The sequence below is a fragment of the Protopterus annectens genome, chromosome 6.part0 (genome assembly GCF_019279795.1).
Source record: "Protopterus annectens isolate FY-2018-M chromosome 6.part0, PAN1.0, whole genome shotgun sequence".
Classification (NCBI taxonomy): domain Eukaryota; kingdom Metazoa; phylum Chordata; order Ceratodontiformes; family Protopteridae; genus Protopterus; species Protopterus annectens.
In genome coordinates, this window is record NC_056737.1 from 381817612 (window position 1) to 381838165 (window position 20554).

General features: G+C 38.6%; 1 protein-coding gene across 2 annotated transcripts in view; it reads right to left on the reverse strand.

The window, feature by feature from the left end:
- Positions 1-20554, reverse strand: part of PPP2R3C (protein phosphatase 2 regulatory subunit B''gamma) — a 912006-nt gene that overhangs the window by 732256 nt on the left and 159196 nt on the right. For both annotated transcript variants that reach the window (XM_044074122.1, XM_044074123.1), the window contains 2 exons: positions 1860-1964; positions 1650-1762 (listed from right to left, as the gene is read on the reverse strand). In XM_044074122.1, coding sequence (XP_043930057.1) covers positions 1650-1762; positions 1860-1964 — 218 coding nt within the window. The remainder of the gene's footprint in view (positions 1-1649; positions 1763-1859; positions 1965-20554) is intronic.

A 20554-nucleotide genomic window follows, 5' to 3' on the forward strand; every position in this document is an offset into this window, starting at 1 on the left:
TAAATAACTCCTTAGAGTTACATGAATATGAGTGGATTATACGCCTTAGTGCTGATCGAAGTCCTGGTCTTAATACATCTGTTAGCATAAAACCTGTTCTGAAATTAAAACAATTGAATTTGAAATGACTATGAATAACTAGTAGATATTGCTTTACGATGCTTTTTGATGTTAATTAAATGTATAATTTTATTGGCTGTCAGAGAAAGGGATTATATTTAAACTTGGTTTTATTAGTTGTTTATATACACACTGATGAAAAGCTGTTGCTTGAAAGCTTTGTGGATTTAGAATAAATTGTGGAGATTTTATCTTACTTTGTGTGTCCGCCTTTTTTGGAGTTACCAGAATTAACACCCTGCAACAATTTCCTAGCTAAAGTAAGAAAATCAACTTTTTAACAGACATCTTGTCTTCAGATGAACAATGTTTAACCTTTTGTTTTTCTTTACAGGCTTAGCTGTAGATAGCCTTGGAGGAGGTACGTCTGCCCCATCAAAAGGTCTCTTTCCCTGACTTTATGGAGTAACACTCCCAAAATTTCTCTCTGACCCAGAAAAATGGTTCTTCCATGCCTGGATCAGACACGACCAGCCAAAGAGGATGTAGCAAATCAGTGGTTCATGGTGGCTGAAAGGACTAGACTGGAGAAAGCTGGAGAGGTAAATGAGTGGTCTGAGGAGTGACTAATGGCCACTACAGAGTCACCCACTAAAGGCTGAGATGTTGACCAAGCCTGCTGGGTCAGCAAAGGCTCTTTGAATATTTGTCTTTTCAGGTGAAACATAAAATGGACCAGCTGGAGTGTGGTAAGTATTCATTCTGTGACCAAAGATGTCTTCATAGCAGAAAGGTTCACTGGAATTAATCATTTGGAAGGTAAGCTGTTGAACAATGCTCACAAGTATCACACACTTAAATGCACAGTCCCTAAAAGCATAATAATGCATATGCAGCACACCAAATTCTCGTCACAAAACCACTTTTCCAAAATTAATTGTGACAAGAAATAAATGGCAGGTAAGTTGTCACACAGTGAACACAGGCACTAGCATACCCCTTAGGAGTTCCTGCCCAAACAAAACAGTTCCTGACTCTCAACTTTCCAATAAAATACATAAAGTTTACACACACACAGTACATTCTCCCACAAAAATAACCCCCAAAATAGTATTAAAACTACAAATAGTGGTCCTTGAAAGGAAACTTCCGATATTAGAAAACTATCTGGTTTCTTAAACGGGAAATACTGCTAAAAAGCTTTGTTAAAAAAATTAGAAATTATTTTCTTAAAACGTCATTAGTGTGTGTGGAGGGGTTTCTCACTGGGGACTTATCTGCCAGAATCAAGGATGACAGCGGGCTGCTGCTATTGTGAAATCTCTGAGCTGCTGCTTCACAAGTTGGCGAGACAGTACTAAAGAAATCTTCACTCAGACTGTGGATTTCCCTCTACAGGGCTGTCCAATTAGCAGTCTGAGTGAGGATATAGAACGAAGAAAGAGCTTTAGGAAGCTGGCCAATTGTGTCCTGAGCAGGACACAACCCATACAGCCTAATGCCTATCATAGCAGTGGGAATGATGAACATGTGAACTTGCACTGTAAGAGCCATGCATCCAGTCTGACAACACAGAAAAGCATACTTACTTGCATTTGGGCCCAGCCTTCTCACCAACTTTCAAAAAATTTTCATAGTTAATCATCGCTTCATCTCCAACCATAGGAAGAGACTGATGTTTATCCAAAAGAAACCACAAATTCTAACAGATAAAAAAAAATATTAAATAACATATATAACCAGTGTATTATGAGATGACTTGTAAGCATCAAGTGTTTACAGTTGTGCAGTTTTCTTACTTGCAGTTCTTCATTGTCTAACAATTCTCTGCTTTTTCTCTGAAGAAATACGGCTCTGGATTCTTCTCTCAGTTTCTGTGACAAAATTTCATCCTCTGCTGGAAGCTACAGAAATATAAAAACACCTATAAAAATTAGTATGAGATATGCGTAGATCATACAAATTACCACCTCTCTTTTTTCTACTAATCTCCAGCTATTTTTGACAAAATATGGAGTTTTCATAATAACTAATACATTTCACATTAAAAATAACATTCACACTGTGATAAAAAAGGTGGATACGTTTTACATTAACAGATTTATGCACTGGCAACAGTATTTCTCAAAAGGCCAATACATTAGCAAAGAGTAGGAATAAACCTGGGCTGCAAGAAGATTCAGAACTCCAGAAGTAGTACTCTTTCTCCAAGGATGGTAAATATTGTGTCAAGTAAAATGTGAGGTATATTGGTCAAGCTCCAGAATGGGAGTAGCCACCTAGCTGCACACAAAATTAAACATATAATAATGTAAAATACTCATCATGGTAATAAAATTTCAAGAGGAGTCCCTGTAGTAGGTGTCACCTTATGCTCCTTCATTCAACCATTTGTGCCATCTTTAAGATAAGACATCTGGCATTTTACACAACACATCCACCATTCTGTGTGCCATGTTAGAAAACAGGATGCATGCTATATGTCATGGTGGACAACTGTGATTCATTTCTATGAATTCTAGTAGTTCATGGCAGCATACTAGACATAGTGCACAATGCTTGTCTGTATCCATGCACTACCATCTGTGAATCTAAGGGCCCATTCTAGTTTAGATCAAAGGCAAGAAAACTGTCTAGTTGATAACATCTGTCTATATTAAACTGAACTGTAAACCCCGAGACATCTATATGGGAAGCACTAAAATAAGCACTTAAGGGAAAAATAATAAGCAATTCAGTGAAAATAAATGAAGTCTGATACATTGAATGGAATGCAAGCAAATGCATCCCTAGTAGTGTCAATCACTTCTACTCATTTAATGGTACTCAGGGCACTCATTCCTAAGGCTAAGAATTAGTTAACTGAAAGAATGAAAGTTGTTTTTCACAACCAGAAGGGAAGTGGAAACGGGACTACAATGGATGATGTGGGTACAGGAAGAAACACAGGCTCTAAAAAGAGCTTTCAGCAAGATTAAACCTAACTTTAGAATGGATAAAGCCTGTGGGTGCAGTTGCCTATTTGGGACATCTGCCTACATATGGAGGAGAAACTTCCCTTTCTGGAGAGTGTATAAAGTTATGTGTGCTTGCTGTGAGTTAAAACTGGTTGAGAGGTTAAAAATGAAAATGTACATAGATTTGTTTCTTGAGTGTTTTTATTGAAACAATAAGTCTGGAAAACTGTGACATTGGTTAAAACAGAGAGAAGCTGCAACTGCATAGACATTCAGCCTGCAAAACATCACTGTGTGTATATACTTTGCAAGTTGGAAATGTACATTAAAAAATAACATGTAGAACATGTAAAAGTAGTAGCATCTTATCAGAATGACTGCATCATCAATCATATCAACAAATGTGAATTGCATTTTAAGTATGGACAAAATTTGAAAAGTATTGAATTATATTAAGAAGCGTACAGTACAAATAGTAATGTTACAGGAGACAAACTTACATAGAAGGTGTCATGTGAATTTGGCAATGAAATGATTTCAGCATGGTTTTCATCAAGAGTAACAGGGACAAAGGAAAAGGTTGGGGGTGATAATACTGAGTGGGTCAAGGTCTCCAATAACAACAGAAGAGGAGGAGGAAAAGAAAAACAACTATAGCTTTGTTAGAATAAGGGGATATTGGCAGAAAAGGAAAATTACACTGGCATACAATTATATTCCACCTAAAACTACTATTAAAGAGTTTAAGAAAATTATGGGAGATAGTATTAGGTTCCAGCATGGAATATTATTTATAGGTAGGGACTGAAGATGTATCAAGAAAACACAGAAGAGAAAACTCAACAAAATAATGTAGATTTCTGAAGAAATATACAAGAATATTTGGAGCAGAAATGTGAAATTATTGTTAGCAGGAATACAGACAGAATTTACATATTATTCCCCAAGGTACAATAACTGGGTTATACTGGACAGAAACTGTATTTCACAACAGCATGGGTGTAAATCTTTGAAATACATCCAGTAACTATTTCAAACCATGTGCTAATAAAGACTAAGAAAATATACAGGTTAATCAAGTAAATTGAGACACTATATTTCCTATTTACCTGTTAAAACACATGAATTTAAGGAATGGGCAGTGGAAATTATTCAACAGCTGTTAGGGAAAATGCACACTTCTTCAGAAGGAATATCTGAGGCCCGAGATAAAAATGAAAATGAAATTTAAAATATGGTAGAAATGAGAGAGAAAGATATATGTCAAAGAAGAAACAGGAATTATTTAAAGGGATTATCAAATGGCAAGTATTTCATATGAAGGAACTCTGACAAAACAAGAGGAAGAGCAAGTGCTGAGTGCTACAGGAAAAATAAAGGAGTATATGCTTGACTTTAGAAAGATGGCTGTTAAAGCAAATATTTTTATAACCACACAGCACAAAAACTATTAGCACACTTACTTAGGAAACAGAAAACAGAAAGAGGTATTGTTAAAGGAAGGGAGCCTAGGACTAGAAGAAGAAAAAAAAACAGAGACTCTTCTGAGGTATTAAGTGATATTTGAGAAATTCTATGAAAATCTGTACAGATAAGAGGAATGGGGAAACCAAGAAAAGACACAAATGGAAATATTTATGGTTAACTATTGCCAAGTTATTTATTTATTTATTTTTTGCCCCAAATTCCAGATTTCACCTTTGCACTCTAGCCGATATCTTGTTTTTATCTTAAATGCTGTTAGGAAAGAAGCACACTGGGTTCCCCCATATGCTATGTCGAACTTAAGTGTTGTACTTACAAACCTTTCCAAATGGAATGTCAGGTAATTTACATGTGCTATTAAATTGGTATTAGCTAAAATGTGAATCCTAACTACTTAAATTTATCTACTTGTCCTACTTTATTGTTATCCATAAAATGTATTTTTTCTCTCTATGGAATGCCATTAACTTTGTTTTGCATTAATTTATTTTTCAAATTAAAACTGATTTTTTTTTTTGGGGGGGTGGATAATAACAATATCCTGGCTCCTTGTAAACTTAACTAAAGCACTGTCATAAAAGACGAATACGCAATTCTCTGTTCCTACTTCATCCATTTTGACTTGTGATACTACTTTTATATTTTGTCCACATACATTAGAAACAGAAAACAGAGGTTATTCAGAAAGCTCGGGTTAGATCTTGTATCCAACCTGGGACCCAGAGAGTGACAAGAATAACAAGAAACAGAGTATAAAAAGATTAGTCCAGATAAAATCACTTTAGCTAGCAGATGTGGGAAACTCTTTCATGCCCACCCTGTGGGAGGACTAAAGACATCTTGTTGAAGTTTCAAGTAGTTTATTCAGTTAGGTAGGTCTATCTACCTACTTAACTGAATAAACTAGTTGAAATTTCAAGAAGGCATCTTTAGTCCTCTCACAGGGAGGGCAACAGACAGAGAGATGCTGCAACACAAAACATGCACTAGATGTTGACCTACTTTCTCCATATGAAAATCACAGGCTTGAAAGTCTAACTTTTAATGTTCCTGTTTTTAGTTCTTCTAATATAATGGAGAAACTTTTTTGAAGTGTCTAATAGAGTTATAGATTAGTACATATCTGGAGTTTTCCTATGTATTTATTTGACATTTGTTTACTGGGAAAGTCCGACTGGGTATGAGCCCATTTTCAGTGGAGGCCCGGGGAGATAAGCTCCACAGTACACATTAAACAGAATTAAAAATTTAACAATGGTTACAGATATTAATACAATAATGTAGTACAATATGTGAAATAAAATAAAATAAAAATAAGCAAAATATAAAGGCAAGCAATAAAGTTGACCATACATTATATACAAGACAGAAGAGAGTTCCTAATGTGCATGTTACATAATGATGCATGAAAAATATATAACAGAATAAATAATAGGTCATAAAAGCCATATACTTTTTGTGGCAGGAGAACTAGATAGCAAATTTCAGTCAAATTCTGGGATTGATAAAGGTTAATGTAAGCATATAAAAGAAAGGACATTAGAATGTTAAGGGATTAAAAAGAGGTGACGCTAGAAAGTAGGTAAAGCAGGAAGGGAAGTAGGATATATATATATATATATATATATATATATATATATATATATACATATATCAAGAGAAAGTCTATTAAGAGTGTGGAAGAAGGGACCAGAAAAGAGTACTAAGATCAGATCCAGTTATTGGTTAGATGTTCTTTTAGCCTAGACTTGAAGGAATAGTAGTGGGTTATAAGTCTGAGTTCTTTTTAATATACTGGGATTACTATGCCCCTTTCCAGGGACCAGAATATTGGTAATTCCAAATTCCTTGAACATAAAAGACAAAATTTCCTCCCATGTATCAAAGTGTTTTTGTGAAGTTCATTTGGTACCCCATTTGATCCAGGTGTTTTATTATTCATTTTCAATTCACAAAAATGCATTAATTTTTTTCAGAATTAAATACCTTATCAAGAATCTTTGCCTTTCATTTACAGCTTCTATTTTGCATACTTATCATTTGAACTTCCTACTATACTATTTCAGCCAATCTTCACTTGTACAATATAATAACCGAACATTTTTTGTTCCCACTGACATCATTTTCCAAAACTGTTTCATTTTTATATATTTTTGTCTCAAGCATCTGTTTTCACTTCTTTTTAAAAGCTACCATTTCTCAGTCCTTATCACCTTTCTGTAGACCTTTTTCACAGATCAAGATTTCTGTAAGTTCTCTTTATGATTACTTTTAGTAGGTCCTTTAAACTACAAAAATACTCTTTTTCAGGTGTTCCCATTCTTTGTTGAATTTACCTGAACTACTCTTTAAAGTTCTGTTTTCTTTTTTCATTTGTTTTTGGAAGATTATAAAAGTTCGTCTGATTTTTGTCTTTAGTTCTAAAAGGTTTAAGTACAGTCACCTGCTCTTATTTTACATGGGCGACTGCCTAAAGATTATTGCCTGGCTAATCATTTTCTTCTTTTCCAGTTTATTATTTGACCTCTATATTTTCACAGTTTTTAAGTTAATGCTTAACATAAATGGAAAATGATCATGTTCATTCCTTACTTGTACTGAGGTACAGTAATCCATAATGACCTTTTCTTCCAAGATAATGTAATCTATTGCACTACCGGTACTGTTTTCTCATCTGTGTAGCAGCCAGATTTCATGCAACATTATTCTGATTTTTTAAGAATTTTAAAACTTTTTCCTCTCAATGTTTTAGTCATACCTGTCATATTTTTTGTTGTTACTTTAATGGAACTCAGGGTGCTAACATGCATTATGTCATACATCAGTTGTTACTCCTTGTCTTTCTCCCAACACATTATACATACCCCAAAACTTATCTAGCTTTCTTAGATTTGTTTTAAAACCTTGAAGTTTTTTTAATTATACCATAAATTTAAACCTTGCTCCTTACAGAGATCTCTCAAACCACACTAATTCTGCACTGAGTTTCTCCATATTATTGCAGTACTGCATGCAGTTACTAAAGAAATGTCTTGTCTTCTGCTATTTTTTTCTTTTTCCAACCTCTACTGGATCCTTTATGTGCCTTCAAATTTTCAACATTTTTATGTTGTCCCTGAAACTGAGGGTTTTATCCACATCAACTTTTCACTATCGTGGGATACGTTTTATGAAGCATACCCTGTTCTCAGTCATGGCTAAAATATTCACCACTTTCACTTTCTATTTCCCAGCCATGTAAGAGTAAAGGGTTTTCCATTCACAAGTATAAACTAAGATAAATTTGCTGAACATAAGTCTATTAATCAGTTTGTTGTTCTATATCACTCGTCTATAATTTCAACTACATTTACCTTGGTAATAGCAACACCAAACACCAGGCATTCCTTTCTACTCTATCTAAACTATATATTAAATGTGTCAAACCTCCTGAAACTCTGCCTTGGCAGCTCCTATTCCTCATTACTGCAACTCCATTTAGCAGGTCTTGTGTTTGCATTTTTTTTTGTTCCTTCATAATTTTTCTATTCTCGGTTACTCCTCCTTCTATATTTTCTCTATTATTTTTTAACTCTTCCACCAGTATAGTATTTTTTCTAATCTTGTTGATTAACTTTGTCAGCAATTTTAGTGTACTCCTTCTCTCCCCTACCTTATATTTTTCATTTCATGTTTTCAAGCTTATCCCTCCACTTTAATTCACCTGTTCATCTTCTCTTCAGGTCTTGTCCTTCCATAGTCTGTGAAAGTTTTCCTACTACTAGATTACCTCATTTTTCCTACTGCTGTATTACCTTTGTTATCTTTCTGTTTGTCTCCTGTAACATTACTATTTGTACTGTATGCTATGCTTCTTAATATAATTCAATACTTTTCAAATTTTGTCCATACTTAAACTGCAATTCACATTTGTTGATATGATTGATGATGCTGTCATTCTGATAAGATGCTACTACTTTTACATGTTCTACATGTTATTTTTTAATGTACATTTCCAACTTGCAAAGTATATACACACAGTGATGTTTTGCAGGCTGAATGTCTATGCAGTTGCAGCTTCTCTCTGTTTTAACCAATGTCACAGTTTTCCAGACTTATTGTTTCAATAAAAACACTCAAGAAACAAATCTATGTACATTTTTATTTTTAACCTCCCAACCAGTTTTAACTCACAGCAAGCACACAAAACTTTATACACTCTCCAGAAAGGGAAGTTTCTCCTCCATATGTAGGCAGATGTCCCAAATAGGCAACTGCACCCACAGGCTTTATCCATTCTAAAGTTAGGTTTAATCTTGCTGAAAGCTCTTTTTAGAGCCTGTGTTTCTTCCTGTACCCACATCATCCGTTGTAGTCCCGTTTCCACTTCCCTTCTGGTTGTGAAAAACAACTTTCATTCACTCTCTTTCATTTCATTTTTATATTTGTTGTAAAATAACATTTCATATTTTCTCTATCTTGTCAATAATCAGCTGCACATTTAATAATGTATCTGCTATAGTTGCATTATCTAATGCTTTAAATTCCTCCGACAAGATCATTTTCAAAATTTATTTTTCTTTGTAAGTTTGATTTGTAAAATTTCTTTCTTCCCTTACTGTCTCATCTGGTAGTGAAATCATTCTTAACCAATAGCTTGCACAGGACATTTGTGTAATATGATAATGACAGGAGAAGCCTATGGTAAATTATTTCAGTACAGTAGCAGCTGGGATTACGTATTATAGTGATTCAGTTTCTCTCTCATCTAGATCTAGCATTCCTATTCTTTCATTGCTCTTTTTTATCATCTGGTCCTCTTCTGTATTTAGATTACATTTCCTAATCCAAACATCTCCAATTTTTAGAGCTGTCTTCTTATAATTACTCACTTTCCTTGACTTTAATCCATTGCCTAATCCATCTTTTTATTTTACGTACACAGTGCCCTCCTACTAAATCCTCTCTCTTTTCTATAGTGTTGCTCCATAATTCTTTGATATACCTCATTTTATTATCTCTCGCTTCTACAGCTTTATTTCCTATCACTTATATTCAACAAGCTTTGCAAACTTCTCCCTTCATTCACTTCGGATTTTAAAATGGCTCTTGTTTTAACTACAATTATAACTTGATTTCATGGACAGACTTTGCAGAGATCTTCAGTAGTAATTTAGCACTGATGAATAATTTCTTGCAAGCAATTTACGTTCCAGCCAGTAGTCCATAAAGATCTCTAAACTAATGAGTAAATATGAAAAGATGCTAACTAGCAAGTGTGATTTCTAGAACAGACCCGAAAAGAATAATACAATGAAAGTAGTGTAAAAACTTGAATGAATTAAAAAAAATGTTTGTACTCACCATAACGTTACATCTGTGTTGTCTATCTTTATTTATCCTTGACAGATGGTTTTGGTTCCGATATCAACACTGATTCAGCCGTTACTACAGCTCGTGGCAGCCAAAATCTTTTGAGCTTCACCTCTACCCAGAATCCCTCTCTCTCAATTACCTTAGACTGACTTTGCAGAAAGCATGTAAACATATAAAACATATACACATTTGTATATATATATATATATATATATATATATATATATATATATATATATATATATATATACATATATATATATGTATATATCTACATACACAGATTTATATGTTGTGTCTTTCGGCTTTTCCCAGTTAGGGGTCGCCACAGCGGAACTCCGGTCCGCTAATGATTGGCAGTAGATTTTTACATGCTGGCTTGCCGGGCATAACGCACAATCTTCAATGAAGGAACACCCATTCATGCATGTCGCCACACAGAAGACGCTCTGAGAATCGAATGGGCAACGTCTAACTGTGAGGCGACAACGCTACCGCATCACCACCACCGCAGTACATATACACACATTTATATATATGTATATATATATATGTATATATATATATATATATATATATATATATATATACACACACACACACACACACACACACACACACACACACACACACACACACACACACACACACACACACACATATATAGGAATTAAGCCAGATGGAAGCCTTACCTATTGTGCTTGACTAATCATAATAATTCAAGGATATATGATCCACTCCACCAAAAAATCTTAAAGGTCAGGAGATGGAAGGGAGGGAAGTCAAGAATAAATGAAGCTAGACAACACAGATGGAATGTTATCGTGAGTACATAACTTCTTTATCTGATGTTGTCAATCTTCATTTTATCCTTGACAGAGTCCCCAGCTACCTAAAATCTTGGGTGGACACATTGAAGAATATTCCTGAGCACCATTGAGCCAAATTATAATCTGCCCCTACAGATCAAGTCCAGTTTGTAAGGAGTAATAAAGGTATGGGGAGAATCTCAAGTAGCTGCTGCACATATATCATCCACTGAAGCTCTGGAATGGAAGACTGCTGAAGTGGCTATAGACTTTGTAGAATGTGCTTTGATGGGCTTAGGCAAGGTTAATTTATTCTCGTCATAAATTAATGAAATGCAGTCTCTCAACCACTTAGAGAGAGTAGTCTTGATGACTTTCTTTACCCAGTTTACCTAGATTTGTACTGGAAAAAGAAACTAACACTTGACTTGACTGTCTTATGTTCTTTGAAATTAGAAATGTAATTGTCTATGGACGTCTAATAAATGTAAGGCATATTCCCTTTGTTAGAATGATTTGGTAAGAAAACCTGTAAATTAATTGTCTGATTAATGTTAAACCTCCGATACTACCTTGGGTAGAAAGGAAGGGTTCATTCATAAAGAGACCCTATCCTTATGGAAAAATCAGATAAGGAGGTTTTGACAATAAGCCCTGGATCTCTAAAATCCTCCTGACAGATATAATGGCTACCAAAAACAGTGTCTTCCAAGATAAAAACTTCAGATCACATTCGGCACAGGGTTCAAAGAGGGAATGTATTACAGCTTGCAGTACTAAGTTCAGGTCCCAAGGAGGAGTGGGATCTTTGAACGGGTGTTTTAATAAAAGTGTGCCTCTTAGAAATGATTTACAAAGCCTATGAGGGGCTAAAGAATGTTCTTCCAAACCGTCGTAAAAGCTAGAAATTACAGCTAATTGTAGTCTGATGGTGGAAGGAGAAGCTCCAGCATTAAACACAGAGGCTAAAAATCTAAAACATGCTCTACTGAAACAGGAAAAGGATCAATTTGCTTTTCATGAGCCCAAATTGTTCTCTTCCACTTAATATAGTTTTCTACTGGAAGGTTTATGAGATGACAAAAGGATGTGCCATACTGGAAAGGAAATATTAGGATGTTTGGCAACTATTGGAATTGGAAGAACCATGCAATCAGCTTGAGGTTCAAAATGTCTAGGTGAACATGACCATTGGGATGTGACAGAAAATCTGGTACTGGGTCCAGAATCCAAGGTTGACGAATCAAATAAGGCCAAAGGGGAACAGAATCTGTCGAGGCCAAAAGGGAGCAATGAGGATTACTGCGCTTTTCAACCTGAGTGCTTTCTGTAAAAATTTTGGAATTAGAGATATCGGGGGAAAGGCAAACAGGAGACCGGGAGGTCAACTGTGGAGGAGAGCATCTTTGGGTGGCAACCCCCAGAGGGGGAATGAGGGCAAAGTAACTGCTGCACTTGTTGTTCAGGGGGGTGGCAAACAGATCGCAGCAAGCTTGACCCCAATGATGGAATATCAACTTTGCCACTTCTAGATTGAGAGACTATTCGTGAGGCTGAAGGATGCATCTGCTCAGCTTGTCTGCAATCACACTGGAACTCCCTGGAATGTGCATTGCTATTAGAAAGCAGTTGGAAGAGATTGCTTACTGCCATATTCTGAGGGCTTCTCAACAAAGGGGATAAGACTTGGTTCCTCCCTGCTTGTTAATGTACCAAACCACTGACATACTGTCTGTTTGAATTGCAACAGTTCCCTGAGGAAGAGTGGTCCGAAAGGCCTGCAACGCTAGAAGCTCCACTCTTATCTCCAGGACACTGATGTGCAAATTGGCCTCTAATGGGGACCAAGTGCCTTGGACCATCTTGCCCAGATAATGCCCTCCACACCCCATCTGGGAGCTGTCCACGGTCAGTATGGCTATGGTCTCCGGAGGAACAAAGGGATGACCGTGAAGAATTTCTTTGGAATGTATCCACCAAAGAAGATCCAGTTTGCAACAACTCGTGATCAGGTCTTGATCTGACAATGGTTGGTGAAGGCTAGGCCACTGGGAAGCTCGTAGCCATTGCAGAATTCTCATATGTAAACTGGTTAATCATACTAGAGTTATAAAAGCTGCCATCAACCCTAGAGCTTGAAAGACTAGTCAAGCTGGAAGCATCTTTCTGTGGATTATCTTCTGAACTTGTACCATTATTCTCTGATGTCTTTCTGGAGGAAGTGATGCTATTGTTATTGGAGTATTCAGAACCACCCCTATAAATTCTATACTTTGTGTAGGGATTAAATGTGACTTTATAGATTTATCGTAATTCCTAGGTGAGTACAGATGTTGAGGGTGTAATCTCTGGCTACCATTAATTAATGCTTGGTCGAAGTGGTTATGAGACAATCATCCAATTATGGAAACACTCAGAATCCTTGCAGTCTCAAGTGAACTGCTACTACTGCAATGTACTTGGTGAACACCCTGGAGGCTGTAATGAGACGAAAGAGCAGTACTCTGAATTGGTAATGACTGATTCCCAGCTGGAAGCGGAGGAACTTTCTGAAGTGTTTGTCCATCTTTATAAGGAAATACACATCCTGAAGATCTACTGAGCACATCCAGTCGTCCTTCTTTAGAAAGAGGAGACTAGACTCTACCATAACCATCCAAACCTTTGTTTGCTGAACAGATTTGGTCAGCACACCAAGATCCAAAATCGGTCTCCAGTCCCCTGTCTTTTTTGGCACTAAAAAGAATCTTGAGTAGGTTCCAGATCCTTTCTGGCCTGGTGGGACTTCTTGTATGACTGTTCTGTCCAGCAGTTTTTGACTTTCTTGCACTGCCAAATCCCTCTAACTGGGTGGAACAGCAGGGATTTTCTTGAGTACAGGGGGAGGGTGAGAAAAGGGAATGATACAGCCTCTGGATAGGATCTGTTGCACCCAGGAATCTGTTATGTTTAGCCAAGCATTAAGGTGCAAGGACAAGCATCCCCTGACTGCCTTCAGAAGAAGACAATCAGGCTTCCTTTCAGAAACATTGAAAGGGATTCCCTATAAAGGAATCTCTGAGGACCTGGTTTTGTGGACCACCTCTGCCGCAAGGTCGGCGTCTTCTGTTTTGGTACCACTCTCTGCCCCTGGAGGAACTCCCTCTGCATGTATCTTGGGAAGGCCCTTGCAATTTCTTGAACCAAATTTTCCACTGCTCCTCTGGTTCCTAGTAAAAGACCACTTGTGGGATGGAGAAATGTATGCCCACTGCAGAAAGGGTCTTACCATCCTTCTAACACCTGGATAAAGCCTCTTACTAAAACAGTAAAAACAATATGTCCCGTCAAAAGGAGCATTGACAAAAGAAGACTTGAATGGTTCCACAAAGTCACATAGGCACATCCATGTGTGTCTCCTTATGGCTACACCTGTAGTCCCTGCTCTAGACGCCTCTTTCACTGTATGAGTGATCAGCCTCATGGACAAGTTGGACACAGACTCCAGTGTGGCTAACTGGGAAGCCACCTTCGCTTGGACTCCCTCAGCTACAGCTCCTGCCAGGGTGTCTGACAATTCGTTAATCAGATCCCATTGGAGTCTGGTGAAATGTGCCAAAAAATTCAAAGACCTTATGGCGAAGGTCGATGAAGTGTAGACCTGCTTCCCAAATCTGTCCATAGCCCGAGACTCCCTGTTGAGCAGATGGACAGAGGAACTCTCCTCAGCATGTTCCTTTTTAGTGGCAGCCACTATGAACATAACATCTACAGCTAACCCCTTGGCTCAAAACTGTTTATCTTCAGAAGCATAAAGTATCTCATCAGGTCTTTTGCAGATGGGCTTGTTGGTGCCTGCAGCCTTCCACACCCACTATGAAATCAACTGAATAAGTTCATAAGTGGGCAGTGTCACCCAAGAGATAGATGGGCAGGTACCGAAAGGCTGCAGGTAAACAGATTCCTTACAGGGTTTTGGGACTTCCAGGCACCCCTCTGTTTTAAAATTTTCAGGATGTCTCCAAATCAGACATCTTCAGGAGGTGACCATGAGGACACTTCCTTCTCATCAAAATCGGTGTCCTCGGTGACTGACTCCTGGGGGAATCCAAGTGCTTCCTCTTGTACTTCTTTTACTGAGGGACCTCCTCAGGGGGATAATCTGGGGAGATATGAGAAGATGACAGTACCTGAGCCTGTGACACCTGAGGTTTTAGCACCCACTGTCCCAGAGGAGAGGCAGGAGAATAATTGAACTAGCAGGCGGCACTTGTTCTGAGGGGGTAGGTGCCGACTGAGTCGTTATGAGTGAAAGGGCCCTCTGCATAGCCTTGAAGGATGGTCCCTGTGAAGAGGGAAGGAAGCCCAGAACAGAGAAAGACTGCCTCAGAACCAGGGTCACTCACCACTCTGAAGAACTGACCTTTGAGACCAAAGTAGATGCCAAACTAACTCAAGTTGAAGCTCTGAGGAGCAGGGATGTTCTGAAAAACCTGGAGTCGAGATACATTTATTACCTCTTTCCACAACAGCTCAGTGGCTAAAGGCATGACAAATGCTGCAGCAGTCTTCCTGTAAGTGGTGAGGACCAAGACAATACAAAGAGTGAAAATCTGATGAGGGAATTTTATAACCACACTTCTGGCACTTTTTTAAAACCAGAGGGGTCCTTACCTTTCTCAGCCATGTCAAAACAAGTAAAGAGGCTAGAAAAAATAGCAATGGAAGAATATCACACTACAAGGAAAAAAGAAGTAACAATAGAAAGAATATTATTTTTTTAATATATTAAGTGAGAAGGGACTATCAGCAATGATAGTTGTACAAGTACAAAAGTGTGCACAGGGAAGGAAAGAACTACGAAACAGAGAGGGAGGGAACTATCAACAATGATAGTGGGAAATACAAAACAAGTGTAAAAGGAAACTGTATCAAAGATGATACTTAAGGAATACAGAAAGTTTAAATGGAAAGATTAAAAGGGAAAGGAAGCAGAAACTGTAAGAACAGCACAAAGAAATGTACCTAAACCCACTAACACTCGAGAGTAGTAGCTAGACGCAACCGTTTTGAAAAGCGGCAAACAAGATCTGAGGTAACATAGAGGGATTCTGGGTAGAAGTGAAGTTCAGGAGATTTTGGCTGGAGCAAGCTGTAGTAATGACCGAGTCGGGTCCGATATTGGAACCGAACCCATCTGTCAAGGATAAAATAAAGATTGACAACATCAGACTTAAATTTCACAAAGTTTGCAGACACAGACATAATGTAGACTAGATCCATTCAAATAAGGTATCATACGGTAACAGCATCAAAACAGTACCCAGGTGATGCCCACCTAACAAAACAACTGGTTGCTATATATTAATGTCAGTGAGTTTTCTGTTTTGCCCTGGACATAGCAGGTTAATTTGTCACTGTCAAATTTCAGTGTTCAATATGTCAAAATAATGAGTCTGGTAGATAACATACCCTATCACAGCAAGTATATTTAGGATGAAATTTGAGTTGTCTTCTTTTTCATCATCTTAACTATCTTCTTCCCTTTTCTATGATTTTGCTCCTAACACCACTAGGTTATGTGAGCACACTACATCACTCACAAAGGTCTAGATGTGAGATGGTTTCATTGAATAAATTACACATATCAGTCTATGATGCCATGTTCATCAAGTAGTCCCCAGCTAACCTACCTATGAGTAAAGTGCAGAATAAATTCAGCTTTAAGTCCATAATAAGCACTGTCTTACTACCCAATCAAAGATTTACAATGACTGTTTCTTAAACCATGCCACTCTACACTAATGCTGTCAGTGTATGTCCACATCCAAAGCTGTTGCTGTGACCACTCTGCAAAAACAAACAAAAGCCTTGCATATGATAAATTAAAGCTGTGTAACATGTTATGATAGGACTATATGTCCTTCTCTTCACTGTTGCAGTATTTTTTACATAAGGGATCTTCTGCCAAAGATAGACCAATGCCCAGCCAGTATACCAAAGCTTTTAGATCTTATAGGCATCATACGTCACAGGTATGCTCCCCACGTAAGGTATAGGGCACAAATGTGACATATGGACGCAAACACTCAGAACTGAATGGCCCCAGGAGGAAAAGAATACCCCCAGGGACAAAACAGAACATGTACATCCAGAAGGAAAAAAAGACAAAAGGAAAAGGATGCAAGGGCCCCTCAGCCAACAGGGCAACAAAAACACAAGTAAAAGAGCTAGCTAGGAAAAAGGGGGAAAGAGGGAGTATCCGAATACTGCAACAGTAAAAACAAAAGGACATCTACTATTATGATAAGATTTTACACAACTGTACAATGTCCTTCCATATCACTGTTCTAGTATTCTTTACATAATGGAGTATACAAGAGCTAAGAAGAAGGCTGGGAAAAGGAGGGCAAAGAACAGCCCTCTACAAACCCATGCAGAATAGCCCTGGCCCTAGGAATAACATCCGATTTATAAAGTTTAGTGGCAGTATGAGCACAGGACCAAGTAACAGCCTCAAGGATGAAACTGACGGCCAAACCCTTTAAAAGGGAACAAGAGGAGGCAACCACCCTAGTAGAATGTGCTTTTACAGATATATATTTGCCATGAAAAGAATGACAAAAAGAAATGGCATTAGAAATCCAGGATGAGATGGCTTGCTTAGAAATAGCTAAGCCGAAAAGAAACAAATAATTGCTCATGCTTGCGATTTGCCTTTGCTTCATCCGGGCTACCAAAGGTTTGAGGAACCTTCTTACTGGCAGACTGTGGAGAAGGAAGGAAGCTGAACAGACTGATTAAGGGACAACTCATACACCACCTTGGTCATAAAAGAAGAATTACTTCAAAGACACCCTGTAACTGTGAAAAACTAAAAAAAAGGATAAATAGCCATGACAGCCTGAAGTTCACACACTCTCGACTGAAATAAGAGCCAAAAGAAAAACAGTCTTCTAGGTGCAGTATTGCAAGTAAGATGAACTTGCATGGAGACAATTCTTCAAGTACAAAATTAAGGTCCCAAGAAGACGGATTAGGCTTTCTGGAAGGCTTGATATGAAGAACACTTTTAAGAAATTGCTTGACCTCAAACCGAGAGGCCAAAGGAGGATGCAAGGGCAGACAAGCAGAAACTGCTGATAGGTGAGCTTTAACTGAAGAATATGCCAATCCAACATGGAGCAGATCACAAATATAACAGAGATCCAGAGGAGCCCCCACAAGAGAGGGGATCCTGATGATAAGATAGGCACCAGACAGAAAATCTTTTCCATTTGGACATGCATGATTTTCTGATAGTGGGTTTCCTGGCCTCCTGCAGAACCTGGAGCATGTCCCCAGAAAAGAGGTGCCTGAAAAGAATCAAAACCTAATCACCCACAGTGACATTTGAAGAGTGGACAGATGAGGATGGCTAAGAGATCCCGTGTCTTGGGTGAAAAGATTCACCCAGTGGCGATTGCCCCTGTTAATGCTTTCTGGGCAAAAAGGGAGTGCCCGACAAGATTTTAGGAGAGTCCAGCCTGCTCTTGTGCAGGACTTGTGGCAACAGAGTACGGGGGGGGGGGGTATCAAGAAACATTCCCTTCTAGGGAAAAGACAGGGTGTCCACTTTTCAAGTCATAAGACTTGGTACTCTTGAACAGAATAGAGAAAGTTGTCCGTTTAGAGATGAGGAAAAAATCTGCCTGAGGAATACCCCACCGATGGACTATGTCCATAAATGCATCTCTATGAAGCCTCCATGTAATCCAGGAATGAAAACAGTTTGAAGAGTCACTTGATATCAAACAGCTAGATTCCCATGCCTGAAGAGTTAATCCGCAAAGGAGATAGGACCTTGTACCCCCACACTTGCTGACATAACACATAATGCTGTATTGTTTGTGAAGACTTTGAGGGGGCCGGGGTGGATTAGAGAATGAAAAAGCTTGCAGGTCCAGAAGCAGAGCTCTCATCTCTTTTATGTTGATATCAATCTGACCTTTGATGAGGAGGCCAGAGACCTTGGACCTTTAATGGGCCACAAGAAGCTCCCCATCCCAAGTCTATGAATAGTTCCTGAGAAGGAATTGGAGCTTGAAAGGGAAGCCCCAGATTAAGAGAGAGATATTGAATCTACCACAGAAGCTAGAGTTTGAGACAAGAAAGTACAGGAACAGGGAACTCCAGAGGGTAGAAGTGCTGAAGCCACAATGATTTGAGGTGCCACTGTAGCTTCCTCATATGCAGCCTGATAAGAGGAAGCATGGGAATAGTAGAGGCCATAAATCCCAGAACCCTGAGAAATTCACTGGCCATGAGAGAGGACAGAGGAAGGAGAGATTGTAAAAAGACTGTCAGAGACAAAAGCTTGGGAGCAAGCAGAGAAGTCAAAATGGGAATAGTCTGAAGCTTGCTCTTGAGAAAAACATGATCCTGGGAAGGTGTCAGAACTGATTTCTTGAGATTTACAGTGAACACTAGACTTTGTAAAAAAAAACAAGGGGTAATGTGGAGATCCTACAACAGACTGCTGAGAGGAGGAGACTGAATGAGCAGGTTGTCCAGATAGGGGAAAATCTGTGTCCCTCGAAACCTGTAAAAAGCAATGACAGGAGCAAGACATTTGCTGAATTACCTTGGGGCAGCAGAAAGGCCAAAATGCAAAACAGAGAACTGAAAAGGAGAGTAAGAAACAGAGAAACATAAAAAAATTCCTAAACAGACAGTGAATGGAGATATGAAAGCATGCATCCTATAAATCTGGAGGAACCAAGAAGGCCTGGGGAAGAAGAGGAAACAATTTCTGAAGGGACAGCATTCGGAAAGAAGGGACCTTGAGAAAGGTGCTCAGCACAGAAAGATCCAAAATTGGTGTCCATGTAACCACTTGGGTGGGTGGAACAGGCTAAATGGTGCCCTAATCCAAAAGGGACTGCAAAACCTCTAGGAAGGGTGGGAGGTTGGCATAATGGTTAAGGTGTTTACCTTACAGACACAAGGTGCAGGGTTCAATACTGGCTAGGCTTAAAATGGCCCACAAGAGCAGTTAGCTTACTACTAATCTATGAACCTATGGAAATAAGGAAGCTGTTCTAGTGGGGGTTGTGAAATGCCTGAAAAGGGGTGAAGGGATTTCCAAACCATGAAATACCCATGATGAATGATAGACAGCACTCAAGAGTCTGAGGTGATTTGACACCAACTTGGAAGAAACGGAGAAAGGCAGACAGACAAGGGAACCTGGCCAAGAGGAAGCAAATGCAGACAGGCTTGTCCTGAAAAAAAGGCTTCTGAGATGAAGGAGTCTGAGTGAATTTAGCAGGGGGGATACGCCTATACCCCTTCTTAATTTGGGAGGTAGTAGAGTCTCCCTACAGACAAAGGCAGACTTAGAAGAATAATGCCTCTGGAATTTGGAGATAAGGGCGACAAAAATAATTTTTTGTTCTTGCAAGGCCTTACCCTTGTCCTGGAGGACTTAAACAGGTCAGCATCAGCTGTTCCAAAATGATTTTTGTTATCCAGAAGGGCATCTAAAAGCTTGGCTTTAACATCATCATGTAAAGCCTGAAGACAGACAAGAATAATGCCTCATCACAGAATCAAAAGTAGCAGCCCTGGAAGAGGCATCAGCTGTATCATGGCTGCATTTTATGAAATAACATGCGATCTGGGTAGTTGACTCAAGCAGGAAAACAGCTGAAGCCTTCCAATCAGAATCAGGAAGGTCAGACTCCACCTTAGCTACCTGAGAAATAAGAGCCAAAACATATCTGGTCATGTGGGTTTGGTAATTAAAGTCCCTAAAACACAAGGTGGCAGCAGTATATACATTTTTACCCAACCTTTCCATAGCTCGACTGTCCTTATCTGAAGGAAGGAGCTTAGTAGATGCCAAAAGCTTAGACGGCTTATTAGAGG